The 16,923-nt window shown below is 44.0% G+C and overlaps 1 protein-coding gene and 1 non-coding gene across 2 annotated transcripts in view; one reads left to right on the top strand and one right to left on the bottom strand.

Moving 5' to 3' along the window:
• The window catches only part of LOC111982249 (protein kinase C alpha type), a 222,442-nt gene that overhangs the window by 53,249 nt on the left and 152,270 nt on the right, over positions 1 to 16,923 (bottom strand). The window contains exons 6-8 of the mRNA XM_024013793.2: positions 9,861 to 10,017; positions 9,614 to 9,748; positions 7,164 to 7,257 (exon numbers count right to left, since the gene is read on the bottom strand). Of these exons, the coding sequence (XP_023869561.1) occupies positions 7,164 to 7,257; positions 9,614 to 9,748; positions 9,861 to 10,017 (386 nt within the window). The remainder of the gene's footprint in view (positions 1 to 7,163; positions 7,258 to 9,613; positions 9,749 to 9,860; positions 10,018 to 16,923) is intronic.
• On the top strand, positions 2,071 to 2,150 carry trnag-ucc (transfer RNA glycine (anticodon UCC)). The gene has a single exon. It is a non-coding gene; the product is annotated as a tRNA-Gly (tRNA).

The raw sequence follows: 16,923 nt of genomic DNA, 5'->3' as shown, positions 1-16,923 counted from the left end.
ATGATGAAGCAAAAACAGGATTAGACATTTTTGCAAATGTATTAGACATATCACATTTACATAAGTATTCAGATCCTTCACCCAGTATTTTGTTGAAGAACCTTTGGCAGCGATTACAGCCTCGAGTCTTCTTATGTATGACGCTACAAGCTTGGCACACCTGTATTTGGGAAGTTTCTCCCATTCTTCTTTGCAGATCCTATCAAGCTCTGTCAGGTTGGATGGGGAGTGTCGCTGCCAAGCTATCTTCAGGTCTCTCCAGTGATGTTTGATCGGGTTCAAGTCCAGGCTCTGGCTGGGCCACTCAAGGACATTCAGAGACTTGTCCCGACGCCATTCCTGGCTGTGTGCTTAGGGTCGTTGTCCTGTTGGAAGGTGAACCTTCGCCCCAGTCTGAGATCCTGAGCAGAGCGTTCTCGCTGTATTTTGCTCTGTTTATCTTTTCCACAATCCTGACTAGTCTCCAAGTTTCTGCCGCTGAAAAACATTTCAAGCATGGTGCTGCCACCACCATGCTTCACCGTAGGGATGGTGCCAGGTTTCCTCCAGACGTGACGCTTGGTAATCAGGTCAAAGAGTTCAATATTGGTTTCATCAGAACAGAGAATCTTGTTTCTCATGGTCTGAGAGTCTTTTGGTGTCTTTTAGCAAACTCCAAGCGGGCTGTCATGTGCCTTTTACTGAGGAGTGGTATCTGTCTGGCCACTACCATAAAGGCCTGATTAGTGGAGTGCTGCAGAGATGGTTGTCCTTCTGGAAGGTTTTCCCATCTCCACAGAGGAACTCTGTAGCTCTGTCAGAGTGACCATCAGGTTCTTGGTCACTTCCCTGACCAAGGCCCCTCTCCCCAACTACTTAGTTTGGCCGGGCAGCCAGCTCTAGGAAGAGTCTTGGTGGTTTCAAACTTGTTCCATTTAAGAATGATGGAGGCCACTGTGTTCTTGGGGACCTTCAATGCTGCAGAAATATTTTAGTACCCTTCCCCAGATCTGTGCCTCGACACAATCCTGTCTCGAGGCTCTACAGACAATTCCTTCAACATCATGGTTTGTTTTTTTGCTCTGACATGCACTGTCAACTGTGGGACCTTATATAGACAGGTGTGTGCCTTTCAAAATCATGTCCAATCAATTGAATTTACCACAGGTGGACACCAATCAACTTGTAGAAAAATCAAGGATGATCAATGGAAAACGGACGAACCTGAGCTCAATTTCGAGTCTCATAGCAGAGGGTCTGAAATGTAAATAAGGTATTTCTGTTTTTTATTTGTAATCATTTTGCAAAAAAAAAAAAAAAAATATATAAGGTTTTCACTTTGTCATTAAAATGCGGAAAAAGGGAAGAGGTCTGAATACTTTCTGAATGCACTGTAAATTGTGCTGTATTCGAGTCACTGCACCTACATGCAATGCATTTTAAAACCTGGCTTGATACTGCCCTCTTGTGGCTAAGCGCTGAACAACGTGAGGAATCAACTCATCAAATCAAAGTTTATTGGTTGCGTACACAGTTTAGCAGATCTATTAGCGGGTCCAACGAAATGCTTGTGTTTATAAAAATATAGTAAAAGCCACATTATGGCCCTATAAAATCGACACTGAACAAATGGAGAAGGGCCTAACTAACTGTACTGTCCATCTTTGTATTGACCTCTCATTGCTATAGGCACATAGCTTAACTTCCACCCCTGTAGTGCTCTAGTGTAGACCAAGCAGCCAAAAATAACCGATATGCTAAAAAGGAGGAAGATCAAACATGACCCGATAGTGATGAGAAAGACAAAGAAAAAAAGACAGAGCGACAACCAGACACCATACACAGACAGACATTATACTGTACACAGACAGACATTATACTATACACAGACATACATTATACTGTACACAGGCAGACATGGACGGGAAAATTTATTAACAATCTCCTTCCAACCAGTTACAGCCCAATTCCCACCCCCTATATCCCCACCCGCTTTCCCTATGCCTAGTCCATCCAGGTTAGGTGTATGTGACTGCAGTATCCACAGACACCCCCTACACAGTTGAGGGAGGAATAGGAGGAGGAGTGAGAGGTCCCGTGTGGCTCAGTTGGTAGAGCACGGCGCTTCCAACGCCAGGGTTGTGGGTTCGATTCCCACAGGGGGGGGACCAGTACCCAAAAAGTATGAAAATATATAAACTCCCTCCCTACCCTATGACCAAAACATGAGATATAATAAAGAAGAAGAGGTGGAGGACTGGTAGACGAGAAAAAAAGATGAGGGAAGGAGAAGAACAGAGTGTGTTGTGAATGTGGGTGGTGGGTTGGCTGCAATGTCCCTGTAATGAACAGGCACTGAAACATGTATCTATCATCATACACTTCTGTCCTTGGGGTCTACAGAGGTTAAGGCCTGTTTTCCTATTGGATGATATGAGGAAGTCGCCCTGTAGGACACTTGTATTTTCAGCATCTTGTATTTGTATACTATCCTATTTTATTGTGGAAGTAGCCTACCTGTATGTATACAGTTCCATAAACGCTATCTTTGTGGTGAATAATATTTATATAAAGAAAAGAAATATACATTTTTATTGTGGAACAATTTTCAGTCACATTTCCCTTCCAGCTTGATAGCTTTACACTTGGTTTTCTCAACCCAAGACGAGGCTATTTACAGCTCAAGACCATGATTTATGAGAGCAATTCCTGCGATCTGATGGCTCTTGTTCATGCCCTAATTCCAACCCCACACTGAGAACAAATTGTTAGTAAATTGGATCTATTTGCAGTAGCCTTAAACCACGTACAAATGATCAGAGCGGAAGGGAGTGATTGGACACAAAGGAGGTAGACGAAAAGAGGAAGACAAAAGAGGAACAGAGGCGAGGAAAGGAGACAGCGGATGGGAGGACGGGAGCGAGGAGAGGAGCAGAGGAGAGGAGAGATACCTTTAGGAAGTGATAGTTAATTTGGCAATCCTGGAAGAGAGGGAGAGAGACGGGGGGAAAAGGGAGGAGAGAAACTCAGGCATTAGATTTGACAAGACAAAGGGTGGGCATCCAGAGGTCTCACAGAGCACAGATGAGAGATGAGGAAGTGTTACGGTAAGGGAGAGGGAGAAAATGGAAGAGAGAGAGAAGGGCAGGCAGAGAGTGAGAGTGAGGAGGGAGACCAGGGGAAGAGTGATAGGGAGAGACAGGAAGAAGGAGGAAGAGACAGGCAGAGAGTGAGAGTGAGGAGGGAGACCGGGGAAGAGTGATAGGGAGAGACAGGAAGAAGGAGGAAGAGACAGACAGAGAGAGAGAGAGAGCAATTTTCTTTGACCAAACTTGTCTCAGTCAGACAGACACAGTAGTAACTGTAAACAACAACAGGAAGTGACCTCAGCTCATTAACCCCTAACCTCTTGGGCATACCAGCCAAAGTGAGAATGATCTTTTACAAAGCACCTACATTTGTGAAAGACATGGAAGAAATATTGTCTAATACCACACATACCAACCTTAAGATATCTTGTCAGTGGGCCACAGAAATAGACCAACTAGACAGGATTACAATTAAGCACTATAGACAGGAACATCTTGAGCACTCACACTCTCTAGTTCACATTGCTTCATTTGTCTAGCCTGGTAACCCATGGCAATCCAAGCACACAGAGCACAGCACGTCGGAATACCAAAGGGTTGTTCATTTGAAATAAATTAGGGGAAAAAAACAAACCACAGAGTATTTGAATAAGAGATGTGCTACAATTTAGTTAACGTCCAAAAAATGGCATCCTATTCCCTATCTAGTGCACTACTTTTGACCAGGGCCAATAGGGCTCTGTTCAATGGGCTCTGGTCAAAAGTAGTGCACTAAAAAGGGAATAGGGTGCCATTTGGGACCTGCACCTGTATTGGCACTCTTTAAAACATCAAAATGGCTGTGTAAAGTAAGGACACACAAACAGGCAAAGAGACGTTTGTTTCCCTTGACGAGCACACGTCTTCCCTTCTCCCTTTACCAGGTTAGAAGTGTTCACAGCAGACACGGCTTGTTATTGATACAATGTACAAGCTTGTGTGTGAGCGTGTGGCTTTGTGTGTGTGTGTGTGTGTGTGTGTGTCATATGTGCAAAAAGTCATCAACATAAGGGAATTTCTGATATTTTTTTGGAACCAAAATCCAATAACAGGGTGACAATTTTAGTTGATTTCATGTTTAATTCACATTAGCTGACAACTCAACCAAATGTAAATCAAAACTAGACATTGAACTGATGTCTGTGCCCAGTGGGTACTGTATTGTGAAAGTGTGGACAGTTATTGTTGAATGACTCCCATCTCAAAAAACGGTCTATAAAGTCCTATTATACTGTATGTGCAACAAACCACCACAGAGTTTCAAATAACCTCCTAGAATAATGACTAGCTGTCTGTATTGTGAGGGTAGAGGACAGCTGTCTGTATTGTGAGGGTAGAGGACAGTTGTCTGTGTTATCAATAGGAGATAGACATCCTGCTGTGTCTGTTGTGGTGTAGATGACGTGGGACGTGTATAACAGGTGGGAGTCAACCCCTCCATCCCTGCACTAAAACCCCTCCATCCCTGCACTAAAACCCCTCCATCCTTGCACGCTAACCCCTCCATCCCTGCACGCTAACCCCTCCATCCCTGCACGCTAACCCCTCCCTTCCCTCCCTCCACTCTAACCCCTCCATCCCTCCACTATAACCCTCCACTCTAACCCCTCCATCCCTCCACTCTACCCCCGCCATCCCTCCACTCTAACCCCTCCATCCCTCCACTCTATCCCCTCCATCCCTCCACTCTAACCCCTCCATCCCTCCACTCTAACCCCTCCATCCCTCCACTCTAACCCCTCCATCCCTCCACTCTAACCCCTCCATCCCTCACTCCTCTAACCCCTCCACCCCTCCTCCTAACCTCTAACCCCTCCACTCTAACCCCTCCACCCCTCCACTCTAACCCTCCATTCCTCCACTCTACCCCCTCCAACCCTCCACTCTACCCCCTCCAACCCTCCACTCTAACCCCTCCATCCCTCCACTCTAACCCCTCCATCCTCCACTCTAACCCCTCCATCCCTCCACTCTAACCCCTCCATCCCTCCACTATAACCCTCCACTCTAACCCCTCCATCCCTCCACTATAACCCTCCACTCTAACCCCTCCATCCCTCCACTCTACCCCCTCCATCCCTCCACTCCCTCTACCCCCGCCATCCCTCCACTCTACCCCTCCATCCCTCCACTCTAACCCTCCATCCCTCCACTCTAACCCCTCCATCCCGCCACTCTAACCCCTCCATCCCGCCACTCTAACCCCTCCACCCCTCCACTCTAACCCCTCCACCCTCCACTCTAACCCCTCCATCCCTCCACCTCTAACCCCTCCATCCCTCCACTCTAACCCCTCCATCCCTCCACTCTTACCCCTCCCATCCCTCCACTCTAACCCCTCCATCCCTCCACTCTAACCCCTCCATCCCTCCACTCTAACCCCTCCATCCCTCCACTCTAACCCCTCACCCTCCACTCTAACCCCTCCATTCCCCTCCACTCCTAACCCACTCTCCATCCCTCCAACTCTAACCCCTCCACTCTAACCCCCTCCAAACCCTCCACTCTAACCCCTGCCATCCCTCCACCCTAACCCCTCCATCCCTCCACCCTAACCCCTCCATCCCTCCACTCTAACCCCTCCATCCCTCCACTCTAACCCCTCCAAGTGATAATGACACACAGTACACTAGTGTCCATCTGAGGGAGTTCCCAGTCATACTTTATCAGCAAGACCAGCCACCCAGAGGGCGCTGCTGGGTACACTGTGTGATGTCTGTGGCCCCAGGCCGAGTCTGCACTCAACATGACGGAGAGGTGAACGGGCCATGGATGGGTCAAGCTATTCATCAATACTGCAGTCTCTTTACTGTTAACAGGCTCTGTCTATTGGACAAGGCCCAGTCAAAATACAACACAAGGCCATCAGCTGTGTCTACCTGATGAAGCCAAAGGACAACACAAGAGTAACTGAAAGAAAAGGAATAACAGTTCTAGAATGAAAACCTAATGCAGAGGTGGTTTGAGAAAAAAACCCTCATAACATACTCAATATACTTTCAAATGACTAAAACCAAATGGAAACTGGGTAGAAATGATAATCAACCTATATTCATACAGTTTCTCCACTATCCAGCTCTCTAACAATCACTAGACAGTCAGGGAGCGTCGAAAATTCAAAAAACGATAGAGTACTATTTTTAGCTCATTTTTACGGCAAGGAAATATAACACATTTTCACTGCGGCCTTCCGTTAAAGACTCCAGGGGCAAAATGAGTTTGACACCGCGGATCTAATGCCCGTAAGACAAGTGGTGGATATCTTTCTATCCATATCATTCAATCAATTATGGAGCCTTTGGAATATAATTCATTCAAATATAAACTAAAACGGATATTCTCAGGAGTGACGGACGAATCCTTCCTGCCCAAATCCATGTTGGTGCTGATGAACTAACCGCTTTACAGTGACACCGGTCTGAGTCACCACTGATTCTAGAACAGCGGGGGGGGGTCAAAGGTCAAATCCTACCATATTCTATAAGCCTGTATCTACAAAGCTGGATATACTATTGTCTTGGAGGACGAGAAAAAGACCACCCCACCTTCCAGCCACCCAGAGCAATTAATAACGAGGCAGCCTCTCATTGGGCGCCTGAAGACAGACGAGCGGCACAATAGAGTTTTAATTAACAGCCCTGTCTCCATGGAGAATCCATGACCCGTTTATGTCCAGACTCTCCGGGACACACAGTGCTTACGGTCTGGAGGGGGATGGTGGCCATCTTGAAATGCAAACATATTTGTCATGGAGAAGGGCCAAATTCAATTATGCCAGTTTAATGTGGTTGTGGAGTGGCTTTGGTAGAAGCTCAAGGACTTAATATGATTAGTACACTTAGTCATGGTCACAAACATAACATGTAGATATAAACATGAAAAAACACACGTGTTACTGAATAAAACGGAAGTCACTCATACAAACTAACAGGCATACAAAGAGACATATCACGACGTGTAATAAAATCACAGAATGTTGGATGAAAGCAGGATGGGTTACAAGTAACCAACGATATTGGGATAATATGTTCTCCAGTCTTGTCTCTGAGGCCTCACCTCAAACTTCTGTCTGAGCTCCTCGTTCCCGTCATCCTCCTCTGAGATGGGCACGTTGTAGAACTCGCCCTCCTCTTGGTTCAACATCTTGTACCTGAGAGAGAGAAAAAGAGAGAGAGAAAGAGAGAGAGAGAAAAAGAGAGAGAGAAAAAGAGAGCATTCATTTTTCAATTATGATTGTTTACAAAAACAACATTACAGATGTGAATCCAAGCACATGGACTTTCTGAGACCCAGCTTGCTATTTATAGTCCAGTAGATAAGCGTTAAAAGTAACAGAATGTTTCTAAGATCCAGCATAAAAACATCCCAACAGCCTGTAAAACTGAAAAACCCCCAGAAAGAGATGCTCTACCCGGAGACAAAAAGCTAGGTATGGAGCGGCCACTAGTTTACGTCTCTGCATTCCTCCCTCCCTCCCTGCATCACTTCAACCCTCTATCCCTCTCTACCTCCTGATTCATACCCACTTGGCCCAGACACATAGTTCATTACAAAGCAATAGTCCCTTTGGCTCCAGTCCATTGGGTCACAATTATCCTGGTGTTGGCGGTGCTCATGAAACGCGTCACTATTTATGACCCACAGACATTAGATGGCACCTCAAAGGGCACTGAGCTGTGGCGATAAAGTTCACTGTTGCTGTTGTGATTAATGATCGGTTTGCACCAGACTGAGACATAAGGGACTACAGCGCCAAGAGGCTCTGTGATGATGACCAACAATGACATGAAATGCAGGTAAGTTGAGAAGAAGGCACTTCCATCCGAAAGATAAATCAAGATTATCACTGCACTTTTCAAATAGAAATCGCTCTAAAAAATATCAGATTACAGCTGTGATTGCGTCAAACGGGAAACCAGGATAAATTAAATGAATGTTCATTAAGATCCCTTCTTCACTATTAACTTAACGACAGCTACTCTCCTGGCAGTCTACAAAAACACAGCACCAAATGTTTTGACACAAATGCAATGCTCTCTGTAATTACTGGGACAGTGAAGCAGTGTTTCGTCTTTTGGCTCTATACTACAAAAGTCTGGATTTGAAATTAAAACAATGATTATGAAGTTAAAGTGCAGACTGTCAGCTTTAATTTGAGGGTATTGTCATCGATATCGAATGAACCGTTTAGAAATTACAGCACTTTTTGTACATAGTGCATCCGTTTTAGGGGAGAAAAAGTATTGGGACAAATTCTGAATGAAACGTCAATAATGATGAGTGAGAAAGTTACACAAATATTATACCCCCAAGACATGCTAACCTCTCATCATTACAATAACAGGGGAGGTTAGCATCTTTTGGGGGTATGGTATTTGTGAGTCTATCAATTTCTCAGTCATCATTATTCACGATACATTTAGGATTATCTGTCATCGTGGTAGTATCCACATTCATGTAGAAGTGGTTAGATACATGTTATATTCTTATTTACAATAAAAGTGACCCGAAATGACACAATACAATACTTAGAAATTAATGTCTATTGGGCACAAAATCATCTGAAACATAACCAAAACAAACAGCAAATGCATCCAACACATTTGTAGAGTCACAAGCTTGATGTAGTCATTGCGTGCTATGAATATGGGAACATATACTTAACTTTTTTACTACTTTAATACACATACAGTTGAAGTCGGAAGTTTACATATACCTTAGCCAAGTACATTTTAACTCAGTTTTCACAATTCCTGACATTTAATCCTAGTCAAAATGCCCTGTCTTCACGGTTAGTTATTAAGATCACCACTTTATTTTAAGAATGTGAAATGTCAGAATAATAGTAGAGAATGATTTATTTCAGCTTTTATTTCTTTCATCACAATCCCAGTGGGTCAGAAGTTTACATACACTCAATTAGTATTTGGTAGCATTACCTTTAAATTGTTTAACCTGGGTCAAACGTTTCGGGTAGCCTTCCACAACCTTCCCACAATAAATTGGGTGAATTTTGGTCCATTCCTCCTGACAGAGTTGGTGTAACTGAGTTAGGTTTGTAGGCCTCCTTGCTCGCACACGCTTTTTCAGTCCTGCCCACAAATTTTCTATAGAATTGAGGTCAGGGCTTTGTGATGGCCACTCCAATACCTTGACTAAGTTGTCCTTAAGCCATTTTTCCACAACTTTGGAAGTATGCTTGGGGTCATTGTCCATTTGGAAGATCCATTTGCGACCAAGCTTTAACTTCCTGACTGATTTCTTGAGATATTGCTTCTATATATCCACATAATTTCCCTCCCTCATGATGCCATCTATTTTGTGAAGTGCACCAGTCCCTCCTGCAGCAAAGCACCCCCACAACATGATGCTGCCACCCCTGTCCTTCACGGTTGGGATGGTGTTCTTCGGCTTGCAAGCCTCCCCCTTTTTCCTCCAAACATAACAATGGTCATTGTGGCCAAACAGACCAGAGGACATTCTAGGACATCTAATGTTATACTTACCAGCCACACACAGGAGATTTGATCAGCTCTGACACGCCGAAGGACAGGGAGCCCATGAAGTCGTTCCTGGTAGTCCGGTCCCAGTCCCACACCTCCACAGACAGCCTGCGGTCCTTATCTGTAGCCTTCAGCTTGCTGGAATAACACACAGACATATGTACAGTGTTAATGATAATGACTACATTACCCATAATACACAAACATGAAAGGGGCCTAACATTGTGCCCAGGGGTACACCTCAACTCACAATGTAAAAGACTCATTCCAGGTGGGGTTGAGGTTGGCGAGGATGGTCTTGGTCTTCTTCTTTGTCTCATTCTTGGGGTCTGGAATGAGCTTGAGCTTGACGTAAGGGTCAGACGAGCCGTTGGGGTCCATGGGGATCAGATTTCGACCTTCGCCCACTGATGGAGAAACAACACAGAGGGAAAAGGTTGATTTTGAACTAATACATTGTACAGTGGTACAGGTGACATCATTGCTTGTACAGTGGTTTACTTTGAGAGGAGTTAGTGTGTTCTTTAAAGTTGCCTTGTAACAGCATGATGGATTTAATAATGGGCATGGAAATTCAACAATCAGGGGACATTTTATAAAAATAACCCATATGTAGACAGCATAGTAACCAGCTAGAGATGGTTCTACAGTATGGATATTGTTGTTACTATTTCAGTAGTACCAGCCTCCCCGTCTCCCTCCTTGTGGTCCTGTGTTTAGCCATGTTCAGTAAACTGCCCACAGAAACCAGGGACATTAGCACCCCATTAGCACTCTGGCTCCCAGAGCCATGGAACACAGCCAACCACTTTACATTATGCAGGGCATCGCCACAGAGACCGACCCACTGAACGCCTGCCTGGCCAGGCAAGCCCTTAAGCCCAGGAGACCCGGAGACAGCTTCTCATGTGGTCCTGTCAATCAAATGCTGGCCCTGACATAAGGGCTTGCTGGTAATAATGCTAGATTGACCTTTGAACCAGAACGAGAACAGATAAGCTACTAGAGTAAAACAGCATAATGGATGCCATTCTGTCACGCTGTGTTGATAGGGTATAGTAGAGTAATAGACTAGTCTTTATTATCCCAGAGGGACAAACCATTTTGCAGCACATAGTAAAAACACAATGAACACATGACAAATACACACAAGAACTATATACAGTTGAAGTCGGAGGATTACATACACCTTAGCGAAATACATTTAAACTCAGTTTTCACAATTCCTGACATTTAATCCTAGTCAAAATACCCTGTCTTCCCAGTCATTTAGGATCACCACTTTATTTTAAGAATGTGAAATGTCAGAATAATAGTAGAGAGAATGATTTATTTCAGCTTTTATTTCTTTCATCACATTCCCAGTGGGTCAGAAGTTTACATACACTCAATTAGTATTTGGTAGCATTGCCTTTAAAATTGTTTAACTTGGGTCAAACGGTTCGGGTAGCCTTCCACAACCTTCCCACAAAAAGTTGGTTGAATTTTGGTCCATTCCTCCTGACAGAGTTGGTGTAACTGAGTTAGGTTTGTCGGCGTCCTTGCTCGCACACGCTTTTTCAGTTCTGCCCACAAATGTTCTATAGGAATGAGGTCAGGGCCTTGTGATGGACACGCCAATACCTTGACTTTGTTGTCCTTAAGCCATTTTGCCACAACTTTGGAAGTATGCTTGGGGTCATTGTCGATTTGGAAGTTCCATTTGCAACCAAGCTTTAACTTCTGACTGATGTCTTGAGATGTTGCTTCAATATATCCACATCATTTCCCTCCCTCATGATGCTATCTATTTTGTGAAGTGCACCAGTCCCTCCTGCAGTAAAGCACCCCCACAACATAATGCTGCCACCACTGTGCTTCACGGCTGGGATGGTGTTGTTCGGCTTGCAAGCCTCCCCCTTTTTCCTCCAAACATAACGATGGTCATTATGGCCAAACAGTTCAATTTTTGTTTCATCAGACCAGAGGACATTTCTCCAAAAAGTACAAACTTTTCCCCATGTGCAGTTGCAAACCGTAGTCTGGCTTTTTTATGGCGGTTTTGGAGCAGTGGATTCTTCCTTGCTGAGCGGCCTTTCACGTTATGTCGATATAGGACTTGTTTAACTGTGGATATAGATAGTTTTGTACCTGTTTCCTCCAGCATCTTCACAATATCCTTTGCTGTTGTTCTGGGATTAATTTGCACTTTTCGCACCAAAGTACATTCATCTCTAGGAGACAGAACACGTCTCCTTCCTGAGTGGTATGACGGCTGCGTGGTCCCATGGTGTATATACTTGCGTACTGTTGTTTGTACAGATGAGCGTGGTACCTTCAGGCGTTTGGAAATTGCTCCCAAGGATGAACCAGACTTGTGGAGGTCTACAAATTTTTTTCTGAGGTCTTGGCTGATTTCTTTTGATTTTCCCATGATGTCAAGCAAAGAGGCACTGAGTTTGAAGGTAGCCCTTGAAATACATCCACAGGTACACCTCAATTTGACTCAAATGATGTCAATTAGCCTATCAGAAGCTTCTAAAGCCATGACATAATTTTCTGGAATTTTCCAAGCTGTTTAAAGGCACAGTCAACTTAGTGTATGTAAACTCCTGACCCACTGGAATTGTGAAACAGTGAATTATAAGTGAAATAATCTGTCTGTAAACAATTGTTAGTAAAATGTATTGTGTCATGCACAAAGTAGATGTCCTAACCGACTTGCCAACACTATAGTTTGTTAACAAGAAATGTGTGGAGTGGTTGAAAAACAAGTTTTAATGACTCCAACCTAAGTGTATGTAAACTTCCGACTTCAACTGTATACAGCATTATACAGCATTACAGCATTCCTGCTGTACACAGGAAGTAGAGCCTCTAAACCAGGCATGAATAGAGTCAGTCCATACCTAACAGTACAGTACTACAGCTTATTGAGAAAGCTGACAGCAGCTGGCATGAAGGATAGTTTTGATCCGTTAGTTTTACACTTAGAGAGCATGTATCTGCGCTTTGAGGGAAGCAACAGAATTTCAGCAAACAGGGGATGCTGGGAGTCCCAACTAATAAATATTAAAAGAAACTGTAAGCTATAGCAATTATATTAAGCTATAGTAGTTATATTAGCTAAATGCATTTTAAACTATAAGTAATTATATTTCCCTCACAACACCAAACTTATTGAAAATTAAACCATAACCTACGAGCCATTTATAGTTCTATATACATAACAAAGGGACTACATTTTTGCCTGGGATTGTCATATGAGAGTGAATTAAGTTACGAGACAATTCGATAAGCCTTGTGCAAATAAGCTTTTAACTTGCTTCTGTCTGTTCCTCCCGCTTGCACCTGTGCTAGGGGATTCATCTCGTTTGGATAGCGGGTGATGGAGTATGTTGTCAGAGGTGAGAGGGCTGGAGGGGGAGAACACTTCCTTGGGAGAGACAGGGGCTCTGTCCCAAATGTCTCCCTATGCTTTACATCGTGCACTACTTTAGACCAGAGCCATATAGGGAATAGGGGTGCCATTTGGGACTCAGAGCAGAAGATATTCTTCCTGGGGGTCCAAACAGGGTTCAAACAAGTACATCAGAGCAGCAGCCTACACCATAAATAAAACAATACATCATACCAGACATTATTACATCCCTGGCAGGACAATGCATATCTGAGGAGACGGATAACCACAAGCAGACAAACATATTAGCAACCAGGCTAACTCGGACCTAACCTGCTAACGGAACTAGGCTGGAAAGGGGGAATAATGTGTTGAAGCTAGGATGAGTCTCAAAATGGCTTTCTCAAATGGCACCCTATTCCCTACATAGTGCACTACTTTTGACCAGAGCCCTTATAGTCCGTGGTCAAAAGCAGTGCACTATATAGGGAATAGGATCCCATTAGAGATGGCCATAGAGACACTCTAGCCTACACTTGGCTAGGCAAGGGTCCTGTTCCTCTAAAGCATGCGCCGTGTCATTTTAGCATAACTCTTTGTCATGCAATACTGACAGTAGGTAACGTTTCTAGTCCTGGGAATGAACTCATTCACCTACAAACCTATGAGAACCGCAGTTTTGTAAATACCAGTTAATTATTGCGTCCCTGTACACACATACTGTATGAACATACAATGTACAGATATATTCAATAGGCGTATGTTTATACTATAGTTCAATTGGTATAAATACAATACACAACATCTCCGTATAGGTCCAAGGTAAAATACTCAAATGTACAGGTGACCAATGACCATACCTTTTGCTACACACTATTTCTTAACGGACGCGACTTTAACTGTCACAATACAAAAGGTTAGGTTTTGAATATTTAAAACTGTTCCAAATAAAGGTGTAGGCAAAGCGCTGGTAGCCAAGTGACCTTTGAATAATGGCCTGAAGTTTTGAAAGCGTCGAGACAGCGGCATGATATTACCCGGCTGGACTCTGGTGTGTGGACTAAGTGAGTTTGTGTGAGCGTGCTCGTGTGTCGAAACAACTCCAGCAAAAAGTGATTCAACTGCTTGTGTATAACCCCCTTGTCATGCGTGCCCAGACAATAATATTGTTAACTCAAATTTGAACAAACCCTCCGTGTTCTCTTTATAAATGAAACTCCATTTCCAGTAGCAGCCAGTAGGAGGAACCCCAGACCCTCTAACAGAACGTCTGTCTGTCTGCGCTGAGTGCATCTGACTCTGCTATCATAACAGTTGTACAACATGCTACCTACCACCTGACGAGCTTCACACAATAGATGTAGACGTATTTGATGGAATTACAGTTGTTCTTGTATAATCTAGAATTGTAGCGTACACTACCGGTCAAAAGTTTAAGAACACCTGCTCATTCAAGGGTTTTTCTATATTTTTGACTATTTTCTACATTGTAGAATAATAGTGAAGACATCAAAACTATGAAATAACACATATGGAATCATGTAGTAACCAAAAAAAGTGATATACAAATCAAAATCTTTTTTTGCATTTGAGATTCTTCAAATTGACACCCTTTGCCTTGATGACAGCTTTGCACACACTTGGCATTCTCTCAACCAGCTTCACCAGGAATGCTTTTCCAACAGTCTTGAAGGAGTTCCCACATATGCTGAGCACTTGTTGGCTGCTTTTCCTTCACTCTGCGGTCCGACTCATCCCAAACCATCTCAACTTGGTTGAGGTCGGGGGATTGTGGAGGCCAGGTCATCTGATGCAGCACTCCATCACTCTCCTTCTTGGTAAAATAACCCTTACACAGCCTGGGGGTGTGTTGGGTCATTGTCCTGTTGAAAAATGATAGTCCCACTAAGCCCAAACCAGATGGGATGGTGTATCTCTGCAGAATGCTGTGGAAGCCATGCTGGTTAAGTGTGCCTTGAATTCTAAATAAATCACAGACCGTGTCACCAGCAAAGCACCCTGACACCATCACACCTCCTCCTCCATGCTTCACGGTGGGAACCACACATGCAGACATCATCCGTTCACCCACACCCCGTCTCACAAAGACATGGCGGTTGGAACCAAAGATCTCCAATTTGGACTCCAGACCAAAGGACAAATTCCATCGGTCTAAAGTCCATTGCTCGTGTTTCTTGGCCCAAGCTAGTCTTCTTATTGGTGTCCTTAACTAGTGGTTTCTTTGCAGCAATTCGACCATGAAGGCCTGATTCACACTGTCTCCTCTGAACAGTTGATGTTGAGATGTGTCTGAACTTGAACTCTGTGAAGCATTTATTTGGGCTGCAATTTCTGAGGCTGGTAACTCTAATGAACTTATCCTCTGCAGCAGAGGTAACTCATTCCTGTGGCGGTCCTCATGAGAGCCAGTTTCATCACAGCATTTGATGGTCTTTGCAACTCCACTTAACGAAACGTTCAAAGTTCTTGACATTTTCCATATTGACTGACCTTCATGTCTTAAAGTAATGATGGACTGTCATTTCTCTTTTCTTATTTGAGCTGTTCTTGCCATTATATGGACTTGATCATTTACCAAATAGGACTATCTTCTGTATACCCACCCTACCTTGTCACAACACAACTGATTGGCTCAAACGCATTAAGGCACACCTGTTAATTGAAATGCATTCCAGGTGACTACCTCATGAAGCTGGTTGAGATAATGCCGAGTGTGTGCAAAGCTGTCAAAGGCAAAAGGTGGCTATATAATTTTGTCTTCACTATTATTAAACAATGTAGAAAATAGCAAAAAAGCTTTGAATGAGTAGGTGTTCTAAAACTTTTGACCGGCAGTGTATGTGCATATAAAGCCTTATTTTAGTGGACTGACACATTGGTTGCGCATCACACGTCTCCAACAAATCTATCTCCTACAAGTCTACAAGAGTATCTCCTACAAGTGTGTGTGTGTGTGTGTGTGTGTGTGTGTGTGTGTGTGTGTGTGTGTGTGTGTGTGTGTCAGTCAGTGACTGAGTCCTCATTGACACACTGGGACATGAAAGGGGGAGAAGCCTCAACGCCACCGTTACCTTGGATATGAGAGTCTCGAGGACAGTCTCCTTATAAAAAGCGCCATGGATTCAAAAGAACAGGCACTTGTTACGTGATTAATGCGGACCTCGTCTGAGTGGGTGCAGTACATTGAGCGACAGACGGAGATAACAGAAGAACCGAGTCGGTTAGAGCTGTACTTCTCCTTCTCTTTTCAGACCCTTTTTCTCTTTCAGTACATTGGATTGTACTTTGTACCAAATCATATCATATTTTGCACACACATATTGAGCAGATGTTATCGCGGGTGTAGCGAAACGCTTGTGTTCCTAGCTCCAACAGTGCAGCAGTATCTAACAATAGACGACAAAACGCACAAATCCACAAGTAAAAATGGAGAAATATAGAAATATATCTAAATGTTTCTAAAACCTCTCATCCTTGCAGGAGTTTTCCGGACTATTCTGCAGTTGTCCATACGGCACGTATCTTTGTCTATTGGCCCTAAACCCAATGGGACACAGACAGAATGTGAAGTCAAACGTAAAGAGCTCAGGGAGCGAGGCACCAATGTCCGAACGACTGGGCTGGATAACGGGGGATCATTCGAGCTTTAGCACACAAAGTTGTTGTCCTGAAACCACAGGAAGAGGGGCGGGTATGTTAGCCGGTCACCAAGTTAACAGGGGTGGGGGTCAAAGGGAGGGAGGGAAAAGGGCGTGAGTGTGTGTGAGAGGGGCGAGAGAGAGAGAGAGAGATGGTTGTGGGTGCATACACTCAGACACAAAAACGGACTCCCGTACTTATTCAAAACGAAGGTTAAATAAATAACCGCCTGTTTGCGTACGCGTCTGTGTAAGTGTACGCTTGTGTGTGTGTG

Source organism: Salvelinus sp. IW2-2015, linkage group LG21 (assembly GCF_002910315.2).
Source record: "Salvelinus sp. IW2-2015 linkage group LG21, ASM291031v2, whole genome shotgun sequence".
Classification (NCBI taxonomy): Eukaryota; Metazoa; Chordata; class Actinopteri; order Salmoniformes; family Salmonidae; genus Salvelinus; species Salvelinus sp. IW2-2015.
The sequence above is the reverse complement of the archived record's forward strand: the minus strand, read 5'-3'. Positions and strand labels throughout refer to the sequence as shown.